At 36.8% G+C, this 16,379-nt stretch overlaps 1 protein-coding gene across 5 annotated transcripts in view; it reads left to right on the forward strand.

Annotated features, from left to right (window-relative positions):
- The window catches only part of app (Palmitoyltransferase app), a 136,444-nt gene extending 122,008 nt beyond the window's left edge, over nucleotides 1-14,436 (forward strand). For 4 of the 5 annotated variants that reach the window (XM_067085545.1, XM_067085544.1, XM_067085543.1 and 1 more), the window contains exon 10: nucleotides 8,934-14,436. In XM_067085545.1, the coding sequence (XP_066941646.1) occupies nucleotides 8,934-9,310 (377 nt within the window). In that variant the 3' untranslated portion in view covers nucleotides 9,311-14,436. The remainder of the gene's footprint in view (nucleotides 1-8,933) is intronic. The other variant, XR_010849857.1, reaches the window with a different exon arrangement.
- The last annotated feature ends 1,943 nt before the right edge of the window (nucleotides 14,437-16,379 follow it).

Genomic DNA, 16,379 nt, shown 5'->3' on the forward strand with positions numbered 1-16,379 from the left:
TATATAGTATAACATGCAATATCCATTACAGCTGCACATGAATCAATGAAATGTTTTTGTACTATACAGGAATATTGGCAAACTCAAGGATGATGTGGTTTGTATATGCAGTAATAGCTACCCTAATTGTCATTATTTAGTCCAGGTGATGGATGATTTCAGATTCTTCAGAAAGTAGTTTTTATTTTCTGTTTCATGGGTTGTAGCTACTTGGTACTAATACACAAAAACCAGTAATTTAGAAAACAAGAAGAATAAATAGGTGCTTCACCCATCATAGCTATTAATGCATTTAGTTAGGTTAATGGAAATTACACTGTATCTTATCATGTACTTTATGCAATATGGGTGAATTAAGAATAATCAAATTAATTTTGTGTTTTTTGAAATAAGAATTATGACACTGTTTTTCCTAGCATGCAAATGAATTTTGTTACTAGAGTCACTTTTGGTATCTCAACAGCACATTCAAGAAATGAAGAAGAAAGTCCTTTAGTAATTATTATATACTGTATATATATATACAGTATATATTATATATATATTTTACATTTTTAATTTTTAACGTTTTTCCAAGTTTTTAATCTTGAGCCTTCCCAGTTGTCTATTCCTTTGTCACTCATGTCTTCTCAAATGCAATATCTGTCTTCTCTTAGGTCTTGGTGTAACTTCTTTACATCCAAAGCACTTCCATTTCCATTTCTCTTGCAAAAGGTTGCTCATCATCTCTTCTCATCTGGTTCTCAGACAATATGTCTTGACTCTTGGGCTTTCTTTTACACTAAAGTGACTTGCTGATCCCTGATGGATTCATTACTCTTGCCATCTCTTCTCTTTACTCCACTTATCCATCTGAGCATCCTCATTTCTACCATGTCTTAAGTTTTGTTCTGTTTTCTTCAGTGGGGCTGCATTTAGCCTATACAGCATAGCAGATCTTACCACCACATTACGTACCTTGCTCTTTAGCGTAATATGAACTTACCACCACATTACGTATTGTTGTTCTTTAGCGTAATATGAACTTACCACCACATTACTTACCTTGCTCTTTAGCGTAATATGAACTGTCTTCTTACAAAGTAAGCTTAATAAACTCCCCTTCCCCAGCAATTATTTCATCCAGCTGGAATTCAGTGATTGACATGTTCATTCACATTACCCCTGCATTTGTTATCGTGCCCAGATACTTGAACACTCTTGATGTCTACTTTTCCAAGCTTGAATCGTGGCTTGTTGGTCATCATCCCATCCCATTTGTCCATAATGCCTCTGTTGTCTTTGACATACTTCTACCCTCTACTCCTGAATGCTTATCTGCACCTACGTAAGTTTCTCTCTACCTCCTTGCTAGCATCTGCCACAAAACAGTGTCATCAGCAAAGAACATACACCACAAGGGCTCCTTCCTTGCATATTTGGTCATTGTTTGTATCCAGCATAATATTGATTAAGAAGGGGCTCAGAGCTGATCCCTACTTTGACCTGGAAGCTGCTCTTCATCCCCACCATACTTCTCACGAGGTTGTTACATTTCTACACATCTCACTAATAAATCATATACTATATATTTTATGGTGCCTTCTTCTCCCTCAAACTTCTCCACACTTCTTGTTGAGGTACTTTGTTTTATGGGTTTTCCAGGTTGATAAAGACTATATGAAGAGCCTTTTGTTACTCTCTTTGCTTCTTTGTTACCTTGCATAATGAGAATATTCCCTCAGTTGTATGTATCCCTTTCATTAAGCCTATCTACCCTCTGTGGATCTATAACTCTTTCAAAATTTTTCTTTCAAACATTTTCAGTTCTTCTTTGGAGGGGTGGCTAGAGCTCTCGGTTAGCACGCTGTTGGTCCAGCGTTCGAGTCTCCGTCTGGCCAGTGAAGAATTAGGGGAATTTATTTCTGGTGATAGAAATTCATTTCTCGTCATAATGTGGTTCGGGTTCCACAATAAGCTGTAGGTCCCGTTGCTAGGTAACCAATTGGTTCTTAGCCACGTAAAATAAGTCTAATCCTTCGGGCCAGCCCTAGGAGAGCTGTTAATCAGCTCAGTGGTCTGGTTAAACTAAGATATACTTAACTTTTTCAAACATTTTCAGGGTATGGACCATGAATTAAATTCTTCTATAGATCTTGAAACTTTGTACATCTCTCTCTCTCTCTCTTTAAAAATTGGCAACATTGTGCTCTCATTATATTATTCTGTTATAATTTCCTTTACCTTGTGCTCTCATTATATTATTCTTGTATAATTTCCTTTTCCCAAATTTCTTCATTAGCTCTCACAGCATATCTATTCCCTCTGTGTCCAGTGTCTTGAATGCCTCAACAGGTATGCTGTCTGACCCAGCAGCTTTACCACTCTTCATCTTTCTGAGCTTCCAGTATCTCTCTTATAAACCTTTCCAAGTTTTGGACTTAAGGATCTCTCGTTTTCTTCATTTAGTAGTTTTCAGAGTATTCCTCCTGTCTCTTTATAACGTTCCCCTTCTTCCTTAGCACTTTTCTGTCTGTTACCTTTCAGTAAGTTATGTCCTTTGTGCTTTTGTTTCTTGCTTTGGCCAGCTGGAAAGTCTTTCCTTTGCTTTCTTTCATTTCTAGATCTTGGTAGAGTTTGATCATATGCTTTAACTTTGGTTTTGGCTAGTACCTTCTTGGCTTCCTTATTGCTTTCCTTGTAGACTATTTTATCCTTTTCTGTGTATCATGCCATTTCTTTTTTCTTTCCTTTTCTTGCTTATTGTACATCCTCATTATACCACCAAATTTCCTCATTTTCCAATAATTTACCTTTACTTTCTCCTAAGGGGTCTTTACTGTGTCATAACATGATTTCCAATGTCTGATTCCACCATTCATTGATAATATTCATCTCTCAAACAGTCTCTTCCAATACCCATGCAAGCAATACTGCAAAGTCAGTTATTCGTAGCTACTCTGTCTGTGGATGCAACTTGTAGCATCATTACTTTGACTGATGTGTAGGCTTAGGTCCCCTCCAGTAAAGGTACTTTATTCTGCTTCAATCAATCCCATGTCCTCATTCAAACCTGTTCTGATCTTCCTCCTCGTCAGCACATCCTATTTGAGGAGCATACATAATGTTAAGTGTGCATTCCCCTGTACCAAGCCTTATCATCATGATTCTTTCATTCTTCCTACATACCTTAATATGCAGTGCTGTATGAAGTTTTTAGCCATCTCCCAGTTCCTCTGCTTTATATCCCTTCCGATAAGTCTCCTGCACACACACATCTACTTTCTTAGCTTTCCTTTCATTTGCAATCACATATCCCCTCCCTATCATGCTGCCTATATTTTTATCCCCTCCCTATCATGCTGCCTATATTTTAACATTCCAAATTTCAAAGGTTGGGCTTGTGTATTTAGCTGTGCCTGTTCTTGATACAGTGGTCCTTGCATAGCCACAGAGTTAGGGTGATTTATCTGTTGTTCACATCCAGGCCTTGTCCTAGAATTTTTAACACTCGCTGAACAGGTCATTACATAATTTGCTTCAGGACAGATACTCTGCTTGACTCCAACCCTCCCACAAGAACGTAAGGGCCAAGTCCACTCCTGAGGCAGATCTCTTTGCACACTCCTGTTTTTATATATAAAATATAATTCTCTTCCAGTTTCGTTAAAACCACCCACGATGCCTTTGATACTACCTAATCTTTTTCGTTCCTTTCACCCCTACTCCCCCCCCCACCCCTACTCCTTCTATGCATTCTCCTCTAGCTTAGTTCAAGGGTGATAGGGGCCAAAAGGTGGGTGACTAGCACACACTCCTTTAGTGATGAGCCAGGTGAGTTTACTGGGTTCATTCCAGGCAAGACCACAGCTTGTGTGCATGTTTCATTACCTCCTACCCCTGCTACGTTGGCTGATCCTGGGATTACGGCTTCTTTGGAGTACAGTACCTGCAAATCAGGTTTTCTCTTAGTATTCCTGGATGCCCATTTTTTGCTACATTCTTGGACCAGTTAGCTGCTGCTGCTGATATTCTTGTTGCCACTAAGGAGTTCAATTCTCTGAAGGCTCCCATAGAGGTCATCATGTGTGTGGGAGATAACCCCCACAGCATCAAACACAGGACATAGTTGTCTGCATTTATTGTCTCAACCAGTTTTCCTATATTGTTAGGGAAGAGTTTGAGCTGAGGACTGAGTAAGGCTAAATGCCACTGTCTCCTTCTCCTATTCCATTTGGAAAGTCTTGAAATGTCCTCTCACAAGAAGTCCCATTGGGCTTTGAGTGAGTGTATTCACTCTTCAGGGCTCAGCAATGATGTTCACTCACCTTAATGTGGGACATTCACCTTAGGTAGGGTTGACACATGGGTTCCTCACCACCTTCAGGACCACAAGTCTTCCCACACCTCCTTAGGTCAGAGAACTGCCTCAGACTCTATCCTGTACTTCAGCAGAGGTACGCAGAGTAGGGTCAGTGCTACCCCCATGCTTGGTTCATGCATAAATTCTTGGTCATGCTCATGCAGATAGGTAGTTCAGGTGCAACAAGTCATTTTTGTACGATACCCTCAGGTAACATGGTTACCTGAATGCATGTAATTTTGCAGCACCTCTGACACTTTCTGGTTTGTCCACAGCCCTTGATATGCATGTGCGTGATAGTGCACATATTCACTTACCAGTATTCTCTTCTAGTGGCTTTGATACTCATAGGGAGTCTTACTGGAGGGATGACTATAGTTTTGAACATGCTAATTCCATTGTTAGTCTTCATGGTTTGGCAGTCAGTGCCTTCAGTGCCATGAGTTGGATTCCCTTATGGATGGGATCCCACTTGTTCCTTATGAGATCTGATAGGTCCAGAGGGTCTAACACTGTTAGAACCCCTGTGGGCTGAGTTGGAGCAACATTTCGTAAGGTTATTGAGCTCATTCACGAATGCAGTGATATGGAAGAGGCAACCACCAGCCCCCATCTGAACCTGATCTTACTGATCAAGCTTACTTCCAGTACACCAGAGGATGTACCAGAAGCAAAACTTTAGTTCAGATTACTAGTGACAACTTCCACTAACCTTTGAACTATCTGGATGTCAGTGTATTTCCTCCATTAAGTTTGATTCATCAAGTCACCAGCCAAATGTTGGTCATTCAAGGGCTCACATTGACCCTGGTTGTTCTATGTTGGCCTGAGCCAAGGGGTTATCCATATGCTAGCGCTTTTGGTCATGGCACCTTGAGGTTTCCCTTGGTGATCACTCATGAAGTGGGGTGTTGGATCGTCTTTGGCATTTCTGAAAAACTCTCAATTTTCTAGGCAATGAGGGCAGGTGTCTGGGTATGTCAGACCACCTTTACCTTATGCTGTTGCAGGGACACCATCCACAAGTCCTTTGATACTTTTTTCTTACAATCTGTGGTGGCTGTTCAACTGGTTATGTAGAAATCTGCACCTAAGGTACTCAGAAGGCATAAGGCTAGAGGTTGAATGGTTGGTAACTAATTCTCTCTATTCTTTCTTCCTTTCTCTGCCTTCCCCAGCAAAGCAGCAGTCAGGCCAATTATGTATAGACCAGGCCCAGATGCAGGCGAGGTACAAAATCAAGCATCCTATCTTAAGAGTTTGCACATAAACTGTGACTCCCTTCACTCTTCCTTTTAACAAAGGCAGGGTGTGTGTCGAGCTATCATATGAACCCATCAGTTATATTTGACCAGATTTTAGCCACATTCCAACTTGCATCACCCTATCCTGGGGGCAGTGCTTCATCTAACTACTTTGTTACAAAGTTTCAGTGATTGTTCCAGCCCATGCTGAGAAATATTCTTACATAAAAGGCTCTGGTTGGTATACCTAGAAAAAATACAAAAGATAGGCAGTTCTCTTCTGCTGTTTTCAGATTAACAGCTGAACACCATTCATCATCCAGTAATAACCACTGTGTCTCCTTCAGTGACAAGATGGCAAGGAAGGAAAGGCCTGAACAATGAACCTAAAATGTTTTGATGTCAAGGAATAGTCAGCCAAAGTAGTAGATAGTTGTGAAGCAGCATAAGATTATAGCTGTAAGATTTTTATTTGCTAAAATGTGAATGGCCTTAGGAAGTAAGGATGAAAGTAGAACAGAAAAGGAAAGGGACAGGAAGAAGTAGGAAATTGCATGAATTGGAGAAGTGGATTTATTGATTATCATCAGGAAAACTTTTCATTTAGTAGAGTTGATGAAGGTGCCCCTGTAACATCTTTCACCCACTGGATCTCAGACCAAGTTCATGTGCACTGCAAGGTAAACAAATGTTGCATAATTTACCCTTACATTTACAACACATCAGGGTAAATGGTAATAGAATGAATCAAATGAATGGCACATCACACACAATGCTAAGCAATTCGAATCCTGGAAGAGTAGCTTACAATACATCTGCACACAAAGGAGCTTCCACCCTCTCCTAACAATGGTTTGATAGCGCAACTGCGAGGCTTTCCTCCTGTTACACCTTTAAAAGCTCCTTTTCTCTGTATTTCCCTTGCAGTGCTGAATGGCCTCATAGGTTCCAGTGCTTGGCCTTTAGCTTAAATTTTATATTCATATTCCACAAGGGAGCTGCAAGGAAGAATGAGGCCTTGCTTGATGAAGGAACATGGTGTGGGCATGTATTATGGGGGTCTTTTTCATTCAGGACTTAGCAGGTTTGTTTTGCTGGAAAGCCATTGCACAGAATTAGGCTATTTATGATTAATGGGTCCATAATGAGCAAATAAGTACATTCCCCTGGCCTAAGCCATGACATTTAGCAGTTAGTAAAGCATATAAGAGAAGATAAGTGACCTAGTAGTGATTGACCATGCAATTGAAATACTGTATTGTAAGCAAAATGGCCACCCTGATGATATGACATCTGAGAGTGAGAGGGAGGGGAAAAAGGGAATGTAAAACCCTGTATATACACTAAAAGAAACACATCAGGTCAACCATATAGGATCAAGTATTTGGGAGGAAAAATGGAATAAATAATAAGAGGGGAGAATGAATGAGTAATGAAGGCCTGAAAAGGACTGTACATTTGAGAGAACAAAGCAAAAATTGATAGATCATAGTGAGGACCTGGAATCTATATTGCTTTTTTTTATATAAATCTTGATTTGTCTGAATTGAGATGCCGAAGTGTCTGGTTAAAACATGATAACGATATGAAATGTCGTAAAACGACAATGTTTATATTTTATTGGTGGTAGCCATAAATGTTTGTATTAATCAGTATTTTGAAACAATTTGCCAACATGGAAAAATGAATGATGATGAAAAGGAAAAGTACAGATATTGATTGATTAAATATATGGCCCTTTTCTTAATTATTTTGCATATTGTACTATATTTTTCATCCCTTGCACCATTTTACAAATTATTTTCCAAAATGTTACTTTTGTTTATAGTCAAATTCTATGTTGTAAAACTGCATTTAATTGTGTGCACCCTCCCTCTTTGAAATATAACCAAGCTGGGGATGGCAACAAGCTTTTTTTACTACTGTATTCCATATGTACATAAAAAACCACAACTTTTTTTTTTACTACAGTATTCCATGTGTACATAACGAAACTCCACTTGAAGGCATAGTTGAGATTTTAGAATGCAGAAAGATGTAATGTGTTTACTTCCATGCAGTAATTATTACATTGTTTCAATGGTCTTTAACCTTGAGCTCCTGGCAGGTGCCAGAAGAAATGCTGTAAGAAAGCATGATGTTATACAAAGGTTTCTTCGGACCATATTTGGTTCCAATACTTTCGTCACCTTTCTTGTTTAACTTATTTTTTTTATGAACCAATTGATTCAGTAGGCTTTAAATTACATTTCTCTTCAGTAGAGGGAAAGTATTCAATAATGCTTTAAAGGAAGGTCTTGCATCAGTATGGTATTCCTGTTATATACAAAAGCTAATTGAAATTATCTATAAACAGAGTTGATGCAAGTTAAAGTTGATGGGATCTTGTCAAGTGAATGTGCAGTAATTAGTGGGGTGCTATTAGGGAATATTATTTCACCTTTTCATTGTGCCCTTCTCATACATTTTATAATGACAAAAGTGGTTGGTTATGAAAGAGAATGTAAGATTGGAGTAAAGATAGAATGTTAACATATTTAGATTATGCAGTTTTATTCAACAAAATACCACAAGATTCTCAACGCTTGCCTAATAGCATGCATCATATTTCTAAAGAAATCATATTTAAAATAGATCTAGGATTAATGAGGTTGAAGCATTCAAACTTTTAGGAATATCCAGTACTGTTAATATGAGAGGTATTAGTGCAAGACCAATTGGCAGGCTGAATAATATTTGGAAATCAAATAGATTGAAATTGCATCCAGAAGTAAGAGTATACATAGGAGTAGTACCATCTCCATTGCTATATGGACGTTAATCTTGGTATGACTATGAAACCATATTTTTAACAATTTTGTCTGTTTGAAAATGAAGCTTCAAAGGGAATAATTGGAGTCAGATGGCAGACTAGACTTAGAAATGATACTGTAAGGGAAATTAGAGATAATGATGAAAGGGAGATGGCTTGGACAAGCCCTTCCCACAATCCCTGGAAGAATAGTTTGCAATATTGTCAGCAGGGCTCCTGTGGGGACCAGAAGAGTTTGAAGACCCAGGCATACAGTACATGTACTGTACTTGGATGAAAACTGTAAGAAGGGAAGCTGGAGAATCAAGGAAGATAAAGCAAAGTTTCACAGGCCTTTTCTCTCATGCAGCATTGGTTGTTATGATGATGATCATTGAAGGAAGACCGTTTCATATGTTTCTCATTTTGTAAAACTGCTTCCAGTCACTCTTTTCTTATTTTCTGGGAGTTTTATGTTAAGGATTTTCTGTGAGCTTTATCACTAAATGTATCTTTTCTTAAAATAAGAAACTTGCATTCCCCATTTTCATTTCAGGTCAAGAGACTGTTGGCAGTAGCCCTGGTGGCAGTTCAAGTTCAACCAATCCTCTTCATGCTTCCAGTGGAAATCCCTTATCACAGTCATCGGGAGGTGCCATTAACCCACTTCACTCTCCTGTTGGAAGCTCAGTGCCCCTGGCGCCCATACACCAAACTCAACATCCCATAGCTGTAGAAAGCACAGTTGTAACCACCAATACCACAGGAGGTGCAAGTGTCACTGTGAGTGCCAATTCTGGTGTGTCCACAAGTCAGTTATACCTGCTTGACAGTTCTTACGATCTTGATCTCGATTCAATAGATGGCTCCGTCTCTCAGCCCTCTCACTCTGAGTCCTCACAGCTAGGACTGATACACAGTAATGCTGTATAGCCAAGTGCTGTTGTAGCCTTCTATTCGTATAGGAAATCTTCTAGTTGGTCAGTCCCAATTGCTGTGGTGTAAAAAAAAAAAGTTGAAAACTTTTCATTTTTTCTTCAGTAGTTCTGTTTCAGCTTGGTTTTTCTTCACCCAACTTGGTGCTTTTGAGAGAGGAAAAAAGCAAGAGGTGTTTAAAACCACAGATAAGAGGGATTCTTCCTGTTTATATGTTTGCCTAACATGACATTAACATACTGTGAGTATTATTTTTATCACGTGAAATCGTTCTATGTTTGTGATTATCCAGCGACTTAATTTTTACTCAGCACAATCAAAGTGATGTCAGTTCCGTTTTGAGGTTTGTGTCTCGTGTGTGTTTGTATATAACTACATAAATATATATATTCCTATATAATGTATATTAGCAACAGATAATTATGTATTTTTACTCTGTGCGTTGTTTTAGAATTTTTTCTGTCGTTATTAAAAATGTCTTCAAATACAATATGTTAAAGCAACTTCTGTGAAAGTAAGGTTGCACAAGAAAGGGAGGGGGGAAGAAACAATTGGAAATAAGTTTATGGAATCAAAAGCTATGGCAGTGGAAAAAGACAGAGGAATCCATAGTTATAAAAATTTATTGTTATAAATTGATCAGTGGTCTGTACGTTATAATGTTGTCATCCTTTACAGAATTCAAGCACTTATTGAAGTTGTTGTCTTAATGTCTACTTGTAAGTAAAGGTTATATCTGCCAATGAGGATATTCAGCTATGTTTCTAGTGATAAATTATGAGAGCTAGGAGACCAAACAGTTTGTGATGCTCTAATTTTTTTCTTTACTTTCTGTTGTCAGATTTGCAAAGTGTAATTCAGGACTATTAGATGTCAGTGATGTCACATGGATGTAATTCCCCATTAACGTAGAAACACAGTTCCTCACTGATTACTTGACTTCAGAGTTCATAAATAGATATTGTTGTGATTTGAGAACTTCTTTGCCCAAAGAGAGTAAAGATGTTTCTGCAGTTCTAATTGAGATCCTTTTCATGAATGATCAGTGGGATGTTCATTCTTTTAAGCATTCAGTTTGAGCTTCTTAGAGTAGGAGAAGGATTAGAATTGAGTTTGTTTTCAATGCTGAGGTTGTTGTTGCCTTTCTTTTCATGTGGACTGGTTTCGCTTAGAAACATTAGTTGGGATTCTTGGGGAAATAATGATCAAGTTTGATACTGATCTTTAAGACTTCATACTGTCAGGCACATGGAAAAGTGGAATGCTGTTGTGATTTGCCTTTATAATTGATTGTGACTTTTAGATTTTTAATTAGAAACTACAACACGTAATGTCAGTTTTTTTATTGTAGAACTAATGTGTCTATCTATCAAGTCATATATATTATATTTTTGTAGGGACACAAAATGTCTTTTTCTTCCGGAGTGGGTGTTATGTGGAGTTAGTGTGTGTTACCCTTTCCCTACAGTAGACAAATGAAAAACCCCATTGTCAGTAAAAACTTAGCAAGGATTTTTGCTATTTGCCAGAGATCATGAGATAAATTTTTTTTATTGTCCTTTTATGTTCATAATTTGTAGTTGGCCTGAAGATGTCTAGTTGTAAAGAGCCCCATTTTGAATCATTCAGTAAGGAGAAAAGATAGCAAAGATAGAATTGGGAAGAAATTTTATGGGTTCGTTTTGTTAAAGTTATTAAAATAACTTTTATGAATTGAAAATATTAATGAAGTAGGTTTTCATGAATTGCATTTCAAATTTAACTTTGAACAGCGAGGATAACAAGGCAGTTTGCTGTTTGATAGTCATTTTGATAAATTATTTTTTTTATTTTGTAAGCTTTAGATTTGAGGTTTGGCTAAGCTCTGTTTTGACCAGGAATGGAAGTGGGCTATGTCAAATGTCATGCAGTATACAGTCGACCCCCGCTTAATCACAGTTCAGCATTTGCCGCTTCAGTTATTCACGGATTTTTCTGTGGAACATATTTCCACATTATACATGGAAAATTCGCCTATTCGCGGATTTTTTCATAGAGCAATTACTGTATTTTCATATTTTCATGACTAAATGTTTTAGGATGGTAGTTTAAGGTGTATTTGGTGTTTGAATTATTAAAATATGCAGTTATAAGCATTTTAGAGGGGCTCTTGGTGTTTGAACTATTAAAACAGACAGTTATAAGCATTTTTAGAGGGGGTTTTGGTATTTGCAGATTTTCGGTATTCATGGGTGGGTGTGGTATGCATCCCCTGCGAAAACCGGGGGACGACTGTAGTATCTTTGATGTTTTTATTTACCTACCAAAAAAATTCAATGCAGATATGATTTAGAAGTGTGTTCTTTCTAAATTTCCTTTCACTTAAAGGTCTAAGTCATAGTCACATACAAGACAGACACTCAGAGAGTTTCGTGCCTTAGGCGAGAATTAATCTTCTGTAATTTTGTATTTTTTTTTTTAAATAGTTAGTTACGGAACTTTGGGGAGGTATGTTTAGAGGAGTTCCCATTAAACCCTTAAGGTCGCCAGGATGGGAGGAAACTTTGCTTGGGGAGATCATTACTTTATATGCACATCCCCTTTTGTTAGTGCTGATAACATTTTGGTATTAGTGCTCCCTTTCACATTAACTCACTTTTTCATATATAGTAGATAAAAGGATAATCTTACTTGTGCCTTGTAGTTCAATCTTCTGGCATTTGAATCAGGCACTTATTAGGAAATTTACACTTATTATTGTTGTTTTCCAGCTTGTAGTCCCTAATACTCGGAGGGTTTCTCAATACTGATTACGTACTACAGACTAGTTTTGTAGTGGGGTACTGTGTGGCACCTTTCAGGTTTTAGAGCAATCGCAAATGTGACAATCAGTTTGGACGTTTACTTTTCACAGAATTATTACTTAATTTTCTACACACTTTGAAGCATTCCTTTTTCTGTTCATTCAGATTACATGTATATTTTTGAACAACAATTTACCATAATGGCAAAAGTAGATGTTTTAAGTTACTAAATTTTGCCAAACTCTTTTTCATTATATCTTTTCCTGATGTTATTTTCTATAACTAGTTTGGCAGAGTAATTGAGATGCACTACAGTAATGGGAATCTGCGTTAGGCATTCAGACTCGATTGGTCATTGAACATCCAATTTAACAATGCTTATTATCTACCGAGAGGGTTTTGATGCCATTCACTGTATTGTGATCAAGAAATTTTACAACTTGTAACTGTGTGAATGACAGAAGTATGGCAATGTATATTGGTGACATAGAAAATTATAAATGAAACTGGTGGGTGTTGCCAAAAGTTTTAGAAAAATGTTAGTTTCCAAAGTTTTGGTCTTAGTCCTGAACCTCAAACATGTGTCCATCCATTCCTATGGTGATTGTAGAAAATATACCTGGCAGTTGAGGACACTAGTTACTAATATATTTTTTTATGATAGTGATGTAGATTTTTTAATTTGTCTTTCTCTTCTGTTCATAGTTCAGTCTAGCAAGTGTTTTTGGTATTTTTTGGGGAAAAGGAAAAAGCAGGCTCTTTCTGAGTGGAAATTGTATGCAGCTAAGGATAATGCCTTGGTCGGAGTCAGAGTTGTGTTTGCTGGCCAACCACATTCCATCAAAATTGCTCCTTGAAGCTTAAAGTTTTGTTTTATAAATACTCTGAAGGACAACTGTAAGGACTTTTGGAGAAAAGTTTTGTAACAGTTGAATTACAGTTGAATTACAGTTGAATTACACGCTGTCACAGTGGTTGTATCTTTCAGAGGCAAAAAATGCAAAAAAAAAAGTCAAAATGAAAAAAATATTAGGATAATTATTAAAGTCAATGGTTAATTCAGGGTAAAATAATGACTTCTTGGTATCCAGAAAGTTAAAAGATAAGTCTAGGTACAGTTTGGAAAGCTTTCCAACAAAAGCCACTTGATTTACAAACTAAAGGAGAACAATCTCACACCAAAGTGCTGTGTAGAATCATCGCCAAGAAATGGTTTGTGCCCCCAAAACTGGCTGGTTAGAAAAGCATTCGCATTGTTTTCAGAGCAGGTGGTAAGAGTATAGTAAATCCATAGAACTGCAGTGATGGTCAATATAACAAACCCAGTGCAATATATAAATACTCTGCAGTTGAGCACACTGATTTGGGTAAAAAACTGTCATGTTTTGGTGTCTGCAGAGAAAAGTACTTGAAAATATCCACTTCAGTGTCTGTGCTGTGAGTCCCATATTTTATACCATTTTTTTAGCTCATTTTGTCTATAAATATTTGACCTTTAAGTATTATTAGAAACCCATTATTGTTAAGCCAAAGTAACTCAAAGTTATGTTTTAAAGAGTAACCAAAGTTGGTAAAATTATATATATTTTGTATTTCTTGCCCTCGTTCTCCCACCCCTATTGACTTTTGCTATACAGACATAAGGCTTTGATATATATATTTCTCTCTCTCTCTCTCTCTCTCTCTCTCTCTCTCTCTCTCTCTCTCTCTCTCTCTCTCTCTCTCTCTCTCTCTCTCTCTCTGTGACAAGATTTTCCTAGATTTTTCCACATAGTTTTTATAAAAAAAGTATAGAAGTAGAAACTATTCATTGTATAGTAAAATGTCTAGCCTGAATTGGTTACTGTGAGAGAGGAGTGCTTGACTGGCATGGAAGGTTGTTGGAGTGTTTGTAACTTTACTTCATATTCATTTTGGCTGTGGACTCCTAAAACATGATCCTTGTACAGTCTTCAGGCAAGAGACTAATCCCTTACATTTCTCTAGATTTCTGTTGTACAGTCTCTTACATATGCATAAAAATATTAAGGTACAAAAAATTGTATATTTGTCTCCTGTAAGAATTGTAGCCTTTTAATATGGATGTGAGAGGTAACTGGGTGTTTAGAAAATACTTTCTAAATGCTGTGTATGAACAGAGGTATCCTTAGACTGTAGGAACTTTTCTTAATGCAAGTAATAGATAGAAAAGGATTTGATTTATTATCTAACTTTGGCAAAAGTAGGGTTGTGTTGTAGTCAAAACATTTCATTTTCTTTTAAAAAAAGGCAGATTTTGACTTTTGCTAAAGCCCCTCTTTTAATATGCATTAAGAAAATAAAAAGAAAAAAAAAAATGTATCATTCTTGCTTTTGATTGAGACCTGTATAGTAGTACTTAAGTCTGAATTACAAAGAGTAGCAATACTGTTTTATTGTGGAATATTTTATATTCTATACTTGTCTTAATCCTTTTCTGCAGATTCTTTCATCTTTTAATAATTATTATATCTGCCAAAAGAGGAAGTACTTATTGTCACCAAGAACTGAAATCTTATGATCTGGACTATCTGTAAAGTCAGTCTTTACACTGTAAGAAGATGGGCCATCCCCTTATTTGTACATTTTTCAATAAGTATCATATAATTGGTGATTTTTTTTTTTTCATAATTTTAGCGATCTTACTTAGTGGGTTTATATGGAAAGGGATGATGTTTCCATTAGCAATGAAGAATGGACATGTATGTGCTCAGTATAATTCCATGTTGCTTATAAAAATATCTCAATTTCTGAAGGAATTATTTAGAGAACTTGCTGGTTCCTTTAACTTTTTGTTTTGCACAATTATCAATAGTGAAAAAATATTGACAGTAAACTTGGTGACATGGAAGAAGCAAAGTTTATATCCTCAAGAATTGGCAGTGATTAAATGAAGTAACTTCAAGTCTGTTATTAACAGAGTTTGTATTATTAAGGTTTTGAGATGGGTAAAACCATGGTCCAGTAAATCCAAAACTTAATGAATGAAGGCCAGTTGAACAGAGAAGTTACTCAACCACTATGATGATTTTGCCTAGTTTTTCAAGGGAACTGTTGGGGTAATTTATCAAGATTCCATGAACTGTATGTTACTTGGACTTGGCATTTCTATGTTAATTTGCAATAAACTTGTATTCATCAAGAAACAATCTAGTTTTTTAACTCTATTTCATCCTTGATAAAAACTGACGCTAACTCCTTTTCCTCTATGACCCAATATTGATCAAGTCATAAACATACTGTAATTTTAATTTGCTTTATCATCCCATAAAATCTGCTATTTATTTTATATAATAGATTCCAACAATGCCACATACTGTAGTCAATTATATCTTGTACACTTGGTGGAAATGTTAAAAAAAATGTTCTGTCTTAGTTTCGTCTTCTCTTACGTGAAAAGTTTGTATATATACCACCTGCCTAAGAGCTCTGAAGGGAGAGAGAGAGAGATAACCCTGATTATACCTGGAGTTGATGAACTTGCTGTTCAGGGAACTTCTAGCCCTCAGATCCATGACCAATGATATTGGGAAGGCTTAGGGGATGGTAGCTAAGAAGCAATTTCTCATGCTACGATGGTCTTCAACATCAAAGCCCTGAAAGTCTGCACTCAGCTGCTGACCCAACAGATTTCAGCCAGGCCTTTTATTTCCTCTTGTATAACAATTTCAATTTTTCTTCATTTTTTTCTTCTTTCAAAACTGACTATACAGTAAAGATTCCAAAATTATTTTGATTATTCGAAATTCTACTCTTGAAACTGGAAAGGAGCGTGTCTCTCCAACTGTAAAAGTTGAGTACCTGAGGTTGGTTGAGCGAGTGAAAACTAATGTCAAACTTTACTATCTGTGCTTAGTTTGAAGTCAAAGGACTGACAATCCTTAAGGCCATAAAGCTAAGGTGTACAGTATACAATAACATCACAATTTAATGAACATCAACTTTGTGGACTTCTGTACTTGTCCGTTACCATAAAGTGATGTTTTTTTTCCTGTTACCAATTTAGAGGATACATTTATATACCAATTAAGTTGAATGTGAAAAATACAGTTTTAAGTTTAGGTTAGGAACTATGTGGAATTACTGTTAGCTGCAAGATATCTAGAAAAAACCCAAGTGCAGACTATGAAATAGAGACTTTGTTACTTATCAGAAGGCCACGCCCCCAAAGTGTCTGTTAGTTATGGTGCTACTTGTAGCAATAAGGCTCCTTCCCCTTATAGTAGCCCCTGAATTAAGTTTATATTTTTTATATTATGAATCCT

The sequence above is a fragment of the Macrobrachium rosenbergii genome, chromosome 42, assembly GCF_040412425.1.
Source record: "Macrobrachium rosenbergii isolate ZJJX-2024 chromosome 42, ASM4041242v1, whole genome shotgun sequence".
Classification (NCBI taxonomy): domain Eukaryota; kingdom Metazoa; phylum Arthropoda; class Malacostraca; order Decapoda; family Palaemonidae; genus Macrobrachium; species Macrobrachium rosenbergii.